This window comes from Buceros rhinoceros, unplaced genomic scaffold (assembly GCF_000710305.1).
Source record: "Buceros rhinoceros silvestris isolate BGI_N320 unplaced genomic scaffold, ASM71030v1 scaffold7268, whole genome shotgun sequence".
In the NCBI taxonomy this organism is placed as follows: domain Eukaryota; kingdom Metazoa; phylum Chordata; class Aves; order Bucerotiformes; family Bucerotidae; genus Buceros; species Buceros rhinoceros.
In genome coordinates this window covers 135,742-145,457 of record NW_010425068.1, presented here as the reverse complement: position 1 = coordinate 145,457, position 9,716 = coordinate 135,742, and the positions used below count along the sequence as shown (strand labels likewise).

The 9,716-nt window shown below is 39.3% G+C and overlaps 1 protein-coding gene across 1 annotated transcript in view; it reads right to left on the bottom strand.

The window, feature by feature from the left end:
* Positions 1-4,065: 4,065 nt before the first annotated feature.
* The window catches only part of LOC104497720 (plexin-B2-like), a gene marked incomplete at its 3' end in the record, with an annotated part of 17,967 nt that continues 12,316 nt past the window's right edge, over positions 4,066-9,716 (bottom strand). Inside the window, exons 6-9 of the mRNA XM_010141003.1 lie at positions 7,884-8,034; positions 5,466-5,580; positions 4,629-4,731; positions 4,066-4,167 (exon numbers count right to left, since the gene is read on the bottom strand). Coding sequence (XP_010139305.1) covers positions 4,066-4,167; positions 4,629-4,731; positions 5,466-5,580; positions 7,884-8,034 — 471 coding nt within the window. The remainder of the gene's footprint in view (positions 4,168-4,628; positions 4,732-5,465; positions 5,581-7,883; positions 8,035-9,716) is intronic.

The window sequence follows — 9,716 nt, the reverse complement described above, 5'->3', positions numbered from 1 at the left end:
CACTTCTTTTTATGCAGCCCAGGATATGATTAGCTTTCTGGGTTGGAAGCCATTGCTGGCTCATACCTGATTTTCCATCCACCAGTATCACCAAGTCCTTCTTCACAGGACTACTCTCAATCCATTCATGCCCCAGTCTGAATTGATATTTGGGACTGCCCCAGCCTAGGTGCAGGACCTTGCCAGCAGCCTTGTTGGACTTCATAAAAACTTCACATTGAGGTCCCAGCTTTTGTCTAGAACTGCCTGAGTCTTTGAGTACATAGCAAAAAAAAAATGGTTATTGATTCACCTTTCCTGCTCCAAGCATTAGTAAGTTTTCTCCTGCTGTCATCTAAGCCTCATGTAGGGGATCTTATCCTATTTATTTGTAGCTACTTCTTCAGTGCTGGAATCACTGGTAACTCATGGGCTACTAGGTTTATGTAATTAGTGCAGTGGAAACTTCTCCTATTGCGCTTTCACTGGGACAGGTTGGGTAGCAGACACAAGAGACCATCAAGGTTTGGGGCTGAGAAGGAGCACATGCTTTAACCAGGTAAAGGGCTTGACCCTAGTCTCTGGGAATTCTGTGTTACAGAGGGGAACAGACCTTTTACTTCTTCCTTCTCAGAAGCTGAATATAGAAAATAAGCTACCAACTGAACTCTGAAAAGCTTTTTCTAGAAGTTTTACATCCTACTCTGCTTAACAGAAAACATCTACATCCTTCAAGTTTTTAAAGCACCTTACAAATTTCTTTTACAAGGAATGCTGCTTCACTTTCCCTATTCCACATATTTCAATGCATCATGTATTTTTCAAAAGTATTCAAACGCTGCTGCTGCTGTGTAAGGCTTTCCCACATGCTTAACAGAAGGCACTGGGAGAGGAGCAGAGCTTCAGTGTGCGTGACAACTGCTACCTGGAGTGAATTGAAATTAGGAATTGCTATACCAGGCTTCTGAGCAGAAGGCCACAGAGCTCACATTTAGCAGTCTGGGTGTGAGAAGAGACATGTAGCAAACACTGGGAAGTGGGTTACAAATCAGACACACCTGACAAAGACAAATCCAAATGGGAAATTACTTTTAACAAAAATCTTTGGAGGGCTAATAAGGTTATCTTGATGCTGGTACATCTGTCTCATCTACTGTGCCACATCTTTCAAGGACTCAGCTGGAGAATGCCTCTCAGAAGGTGCATGCAATATGACTGTTCAGTACTAAACTACCCTCTCAACAGCTTGTCATGGATGAGGCTATTCTGAAGACAATGAAAACAGCTTGGATTTACTTCTCCTTCCTACTGAAATTCTTTCAGAGGAAGGAAGGGCAGAAAAACAGTCAATGGCTTCTCCTGTTTCAGTCTATTTCCCTCCAGTGGAAGCCCTCAAGAAGAGGTTCACAAGTTAAGAGGTGCACACAAAAAGTGGGAGATTATTCTTCCACCCCCAGTTCTGCAATAGCAGTTTTAGAAGCCATCCACCTCTCCTACTCACTAAGAACGCCTCAACCTTCACTGCTAGTCCCCACCAATATACACAATGTTGCCTAGTGTACTTAGTCACCCATGATAAGGCAGATTGAGCATCGCCCTTCCAAGCAAAGCACAGGTTAAACTAAGATAATAGAACTAGTAGTTCAAAACGACAACAGAACATTAATTTTTGCTTTTTCTAAGCAAGAATTTAGGCAAGGAAAATTAATATATACTAATGTCCTGATTAATAAAGACCTTAAATGTGCTCATAGCTGCATGACTGCTAGCGCCAAACACACTGTAATGCTCAGCATATCCTGTGGCAAAATCGTTCCACATGAGAAACCACATGCTATTTTGCACTTGGGTTGGAGGCCAACCTCTACAAAACATCCATCCCTGGCTTCTCCTGAGCCACCCTGTCCTCCACGAGATGTTTACCAAAGGCTGAGAGTAAGTTATGCCCTTACTGAAATTAATTTTCAGTGACCAAAGTTATTGCTGCAGATAGCATGACCCCTCAGGCATGAGTGCCTCTACGATTACAACTATTTCATGCCTTATCTGGCTGTTTTAACATATACATAGAGGTCTGTGTATACAGCTGTAGTCACTGTGTGTGCCTATTTGAGTCCTGGCACTGAAGGCATTATTATTTTGGCTTAAAAATGCATCTCTGTACCACAATATATGGAGCTGCTCCCAAGACAGAGCAAACGTTCCCACATGGCTCTCACCTAAGAAAAATTATTCTGACATAATTTGACACTCATTGCTCTCCAGCATCTTTCCAGCCTAGGGTTTATGCATTCTTACTCCTTACAGAGACTCAAATTCCATGCAAGTCTTCCCAGTTTCAAGTTAAACAAATACCTATTAGGTCTGGTCTGATCTGTAAGCAAACTGTTAAACACTGCTACCCGTGACAAAGTGTTCAACCCACAGCATGTCTCCCTGCCTTTGTTAAATGCAATTGATAAATCACAGAGAAGAGAAAAAACCCAACGAAATGGCAAAAGCCTTTTTGTTCCCTTTTCTCTACTAGTAGTTCAGAAAGATTAAAGTGCTTATTCACAGAATGATAAACTAGACAAAGGAGTTTTTTGGGTTCCTGCTGCTATTTCTCCTCCTTGGAGGGAAAGTGTCCTCTAGAAGTCAAATAAAGCTTATCTAGATTATTATCTGACTTGATTTTTTTCTCAAGAAAGAATGGGCTTTTCCACTTATATCTAGGGAGCAAGGAAAGACTTTCCTCTTGTGCAGAAAAACAGATCCTCTCAATGTTAAGCAAAAGAAATTGAGTAAATGCTCCGGAATATTTTTCCATTTTTAGCATAGAGAGCTGTGGCCTTTAAGACAAGTGTTGTGCGCCACACCTTGCACACAGCCAGAGATTTGACCAGGAACCAGTCCTGGCATCTCGGAGAACAGACCAAACTGCTTGTCTTTGTTTACATATGTTTGAAGGTCTTCAAGCAAAAATGTTTATTTTTGCACACGTTTGCATAGCATGGGCTTGATATATGTACAGTGTAGTGATACACAGCATGGCTTTCATATGATTGTAGTGCTTACAGGCTGCTTTTTACCATTCTCTGAATACCCTTCTTAAATTGCTGCTCTCCAGACCTGTTTACACTTTTCCATCCCTTGGAGGCGTAGCAGAAGTGATAGAAGGAATTTGTAAGCTACACAGTACTTCAATCTGGCAAAGGAAAAAAAAAAACCAACCCAACCCTGAAAACCAAGAGCCTTCTTTCCCTTGATAGATGGCTGGTACTTAAAGCAATCGATCCAGTCTCCAGCATATCAATCATCAGTTCGCATTTACACAAAGACAACACAAAAACAAACAACAGAAACTAAGAACACTTGAGCTATCACCTAAAAAAGTGGTTTTTAAGCTTCATTTTTATAAAACTAAAAAAAAAAAAAAAATGCATTGACTAGGTTATAAAATAATTAAAAGCTTGGGGTCAAAATCTGGTTCTTAGAAGCTTTGTAATTTACTTTCTGGAAGTACTGAGAAAGAGAAGCTGTTGCTGCAGCTGAGAAAACACCCAGTCTCCTGGTTTGATGGTCACACATACAAAATAAAGCAAAGGATTGTTTTATCCAGACTAAGAAACATTTAATTTCTGAGTGCAATCTTTTGTTTGAAAATTGAAAACCTTATTAAGCACTGAGTGATGTCATTCTAGAACAACAAAAAAGGCAAGTATTTAATTAGGAAAAAGACATCAAATACTCACAATTCCTAAATCTCCTCTCGTTTCATTAGATGAAAAATAATTGTCCAATGTTTCAGTAGGTCCAACTCTTATATTCTTTAAAAAACGCAAACCCATATCTAGTGGTTAAAATATTTTGTCCAGCTCTGGTTGTTTCTAGGTGATGACTCTACCTCTAGACCAGTATATGATTGTATCAATGATGTTGTAACCAATGTTAAATCAAACTTGAATGTGTAGCTCTTTTCTTTCTTTAAAACCACTCGAGAACAGGATCTCCGAGGAACAAAAACTAATGCTTTAGTTTAGGGGTGTGGCTTCAATTTAAGTGGCATTCAAACGACAGCTAGCTTTGAATTAATAATCTGCTTACCTGATAATAAGCTAGATGTCTTCCCTCAAAATGCACCGTTGTTCGGTACTCCATAGGTATTATTGGAGGGTTAGGGTTTAGAAACTGCGGGCATTCTTCTTCCTGGGGAGAGAAACATCTTTTACATTATTCCAAATAAAAAGTCTTATCACAACAAGCTCCAATGGCCTTTGGACAATGGAATGATTGTTCTGAAGAACTTCATGCTTAAAATACAGTGACAGATTTGATTACACCCTTTCAAATTAGACATGCTAAAAATGACTGCAGCATATGTCAAAGCTGTGGGTGATTATCTTTCTCAGCCTTGAAATCTTGTTCCTCTCATTGAAGAAAAATAGTAAAAGGAACAAAAATATCTTTTCAGGATTATTTATCCAGTCCCTCTGCCCCTCCTCAATCACACCCTTAAATTCCCACCCCTGCACTGTCACTAAAAAAATATACCTTACACTTCTGGAGTTAACTTTAGAATAATTTTTAAATCCCTAATTCAAGCAACTGATAAGAGAGAAAGAGCAAGGGAAATATTGAAGTGTTCTAATAAAACCCTAATAATTTACCATATTTTGTTTAATCACATCCTGTGCTGAAGAGGACTCTTCACAGATATGTCTCTTCCAGTCCCACTGGCAATTCCATCTATTGCTTGCACAGGAATAGCATCTACAAATATAACATGATAGTCATGACAAACTGTTAGGCTTTTCCTCCCATTGACAAAAAAAGCAAATTAAATTCCATCTTTATTCATGGAGGAAGGATCAGTCTGTTACAGTGTCCTTACTATAATAAGCTGAAAACTTCATAGTAAGCACAGTTCAAGAACCCCCAAAAGCTATTTTCTTCCTTAAATATTTGAGCAAGGATTAAAACGCCACAGCATCTCACACAAACTTTGCGATCAAGCCTGAGGGGACTGGAAATTATGTTGATCAACCTTCATACATAAGGATGACCGAAGTGGGTTTGGGTTGGCTGCGCCTGCCCTGGGGCAGCAACATCCTGGGCAGGGCAGATGATGGGGGTAGTCAGCTTTGACTGTCCTATCTGAATGCACCTCAACCCAAAGCACCAATCTGTTGTTTGAGGGAACAAGCAGGTAAGCGGATGTCCACAGTGCTCACCTGCAGATACTGAAATATCGACCCAATGAACTGGCCTTTAATTAGATGTGCTGTGACTATTCCCATTCCACGTACTTTATGTTACCGGCTCACCTGCTGCCCTTCAACCATTTTTAAACTCCATTAAAATGTGAGAAAAAGGATTTGGATGCTGGCAGATTTTGAGAGTGCCAAAGGTTTAGTTACGAAATGATTGAGTAACTCAGTTGCCAGTTACCTGAAACTCGATGCTAGAGGATCTAAACACCTAACTTAAGAAGCTGAAATACTTACGGTTGATTTTCAAGAAGATTCATTGCTTCTTCACAGTCATAAAAAGGGTAAGTATGTGATGCCAAAAATATATTGTTCTCTTTAAAGGTTAAATGAAGTGGAACTGAAACATGATCTATCACAAAAGAAAAAAAATTATCTAAGTGGTTGTTGAATTCTTTAGCTCTTGAGATGAATGCTACAATGATAATGCTTTTATTATTTCACAGGACATAAGCAAATATTTAACTATACTGTTGACACTCTGAATCTCATGACCTGTTATACTTTAGATCTATAATCTCTGTTTCGTCTTTTTAAGCTTTACAAAATTTTCAGCACATGGTTGTCAGAAGAAAAGCAGAGATGGGATAAAGGGAAGAAGAAAAATTACAGAATAGCTTTGTTTCATGGAAGTGTTACTCAGCAGTGTTATCGTCATGCTAGAATTTAGAAGGACAAGGAAAACTGGAAAAGGAGATAATTAAACACACATGAAAACTGGCATGAGAACAGTCATTTCAAATAAAACATTTTCTTAAATACAAGTATGTCTCTATGTAAAATGACTTCTTTCATTTGTGGCTAAAATTGCCATTGTCACGTGAATTAAAGCAGGAGATCTTTGTGGGTAATGCCCAGCACTGCCTGCAATGCTGTGTTACCACAGGCACTTGTGATCTTCAGTTTGCTGAACATGTTTTCTCTATAAAAGCACTTCTTGTCTGGATTATTACTAAACTAAGAGCGGAAAATTTGTCTTCAAAAACTGGTGCTTTCCTCAGTGAAGCTGTTTGAAATACCTTTTACAGAAATCATTAGGCCCTTGTGACAAGTTATTTCACAAGCTATTGAGCAATTTCAGACTCCGCTTTCCTTGAACAAGTTCTTGGAAGGCCATCAGCTGGTTGGCTGGAAGTCACCTTTGCCTGCATTAGGTCCCCTTGAATATTTCAGACTGGTAGGAATGCCAGGGGATTTCCTAACAATGGGACTGTGAAAAAAGCATCCTCCCTCTCCAGAAATGTTCTACTCCTTTTAGAACCAACCACAACTTTTCCAAACTCAACATGGTTTTTTTAACAGTAAGTAGATGGCTCAGAACTTTTTGTCCCGTGTTTCCAGGAACCATCACCTGTGTTCACAACAGTCTGCCTCCTGCTGCAGTGTCTGCCAAGCTTCTGAGAATCTTTATATTACTTTTGAACATCCTTTCAGATGGATCGCTGTGCAACCAACTCAGAGAGGTGTATTATTTTTAAGTGACTTGGTTACTCTAATACACCCCAAAAGGCTTCTAGTCTCGCATTTTATGCTGGAAGACATCAAGATGTCATATTTATCAACCCAGTTGCTTTATGTTCTGCTTTACAAAATACTTAGGGAACATGAATTGGCCCTAAATAACGGAGGGCAGCTTTAGCACTTAGCATAATCTGATGCTATGACACATCCCAGCTAGTTTAAAACTTAAGAGTGAGATTTTGGCATCATCATCCTTCCTGCAGCTAAAACTGGATTTTGACCTGTTTCAGCCTTAAGAGACTTGAAATTTATCTTAAAAAGTAAGCTTCCAAGTACTGCTCTAACAGTTCATGGCTGTTGTGATACGTATAGAAGGATTATCCTCAGCAGTACCTCTGCAAGCTCTAAGAGCACCTGTTTTTTGTTTTGGGGTTTTTTTCCTCCTTTTTCAACTTGATACATAATAAACAGTGCTGTGTAACCAGCTTTATTCCATGGTGTTTATGCACCAAGATGTATGAACTTAGAGCATGAATAAAGCACTATGTAGGAAACAGCACAAGAATTATGGTTGGCAATAGACCTTAAGCATATAATCAGTAGTTCAGAACAATGATACAGCCTTTAATTATGTGATCACGTTATTTCTCCACTGGATTTACTACTGCAGAAGCCGGAGGGCATGTAGTAGAAGAGGCAGAAGGCTTTATGAGAGAAAGGACAGCCTTGTGACATGGACTAGAAAACAAGCCACTGAACTACAGCTGACTAGAGAAAAACTAAGATACCGGAGACTAAAAATTTCACATCTGAGGCCTGTATGCGGTGCTTCTGGCCCCAGAACTCAGAGAAATTAGGGCAAGATTAGAATAGCTGGGTTTTGTTTGTTTAGGACACAGAATAGCTGTTCTCTGGCTCCACGTGTACACCTCTGTCAAGCTCCTGTTTCATATTCCTGGTAGAAACACCAGGAATGCTATGGCTTGTAAATACAGCAATGGAAAAAGTTTGAGCAAAGCTTTTGTGTTTTTAAACGTTTGAAGGGACGAAGTTCAGTAATTGACTATTTGGGGAAAGGGACTGGAAGAGGGAAAAAACCCCCTTGTATGTGGTTCATATAAGAGCATCACATTAGAAGCAGTAGGCTACGTTCTTTCCCCTCATTATACATGGAGGTTAGCAATAGTTCTTTACCTTGACCTTTCGGTGTTGGAGGAATTATACCGGGTGGGTCACAGATAATAACCCCATCTTTTAATTGGGCATTATGGGTTGTTTCGCCAAATGTACACAAAACCTGGTCACTCTCAGTCAAAGCTGGCAATGGACTTACAGTCAGTTCCACCTGGAAACAAAATTTAAAAAGGCTAAAATATTTAGAAAGAAACGAACCAAGACCCAGTAAGATTGATGGCATAGAATTTCAACTGCTCATTTTTTCTGGCCAGCGGTAATATTTTGGATAGTATCACAGAACATGGTTCTCCCTTTCATTTTTTTCATTTCTTCCTCTCTGCTAATCTCTTCTTCTACCAATTTTTCCAGGCCAGTTCTATGTTGAATTAGACTGGTACAAAACCACTTTGTCCTGTCAATGTATTAGAGCAGAGCAAAAATGTCTGTACAGACACACCCAAAGTCTTTTATTCTTATCCTCAGCATCCAATTCAGCAACAGTAAACAAAATGGTTAACACTTAAACCCTGACAAACCTAATCAAAATTACAATAACCTTAGGTGTTACTAGTGAATAATGAAACCAAGGCTGGATGGGCTGGAAGAGCTGGAGTTTTCAAGGACTGAACAGAAAAGTGGCTTCCTCAAGACTCGAACGTATATGCAGGAAACCCACTGAGATCTATCATTGCTGCTGAAAACGATTTCTGAGTGAATATGAAATCTTAACCTCCTTGAGGAAACTGTCAATACAGACTGCATGTAAGAAACTAAAAGCAAAATAAATGGGAAAACTTAGCAAGGGAAGAGGGGAAAAATTGAAATGAAACTTTGGATGCTTCCTTGATTTAATGTGTCAGGTGAGTTTAATACATAATTTAACTTTTTCCATTTTGTATTGCCAGTAGAAATGACAACCATCCCTTTCTCACTAAAAATGGTCCACTATGCTATGAGCTGCTACATTTTTTGGTGAGAGGAGACAGTAGCATTAGTGATGTCACAGGCAGCATATATTTACTTGTACTTGGGTTTGGTTTTGGGTTTTAGGTATTTATGGCCTCAGATGCTGATATGAGACACCAGAGACTTGTCAACAGAAGCTGACAAGATCTGAACTAAGAGAAGGTGTGGATTTTATGTGGACTAGTTACACTCTACTAACATTTTTATTCAACATAGAAATGGCCTTAACACGATGTTGGTTACATCATTTAGGAATGGAATTTAAAGTGACTTGAATGAAAGTTTTTTTCTTTCTGATGAAGAGGGATTAAAAGCCATTTCACAGATGTTACTCCCTAGGCAACCCCAGGAAGTCCTCAGTCTGCACTGGCATGCTTCATTTGGGTCACACTCTGAACACTTATTTTCTTTTGCCACAGAGTCAGTTTGCATGCTGAATTTACCTTCTACATGCACCCAGACAAACTTCGCTGCGTTGGCAAGTCCTCAGATGATTTTAAAGCAACAGCTTATGGCTTTGTTGCTTACTTGTAAGTTTATGCTCAAGTAAGCTGAAAGGGCAGCATGAAATCTCCCATATCAATTACTTTTTATGGGTTATACAACATTGTGCAATACTTCCATAATATTCAGATAAGCGTAAGTGCTTTATCATCCATGCTAGTGCATCATTTTGGTTTACAGAGAAGGTCAAAAAGAGCATTACTTAGAAGAAAACATGAACTGCAACCTGCAAAACAGCAGGCAAGAAAGAGCACTGTGAGAAATAACAGAGACTGAGATACCCAAAGCACTGTCCTATTCCCAGCCTCCACCGCGCATAAAGAAATGCAGATATTCATTCTTCCTGGTAGTCACATCAATGTGCTTTAAGAACATGTAGGG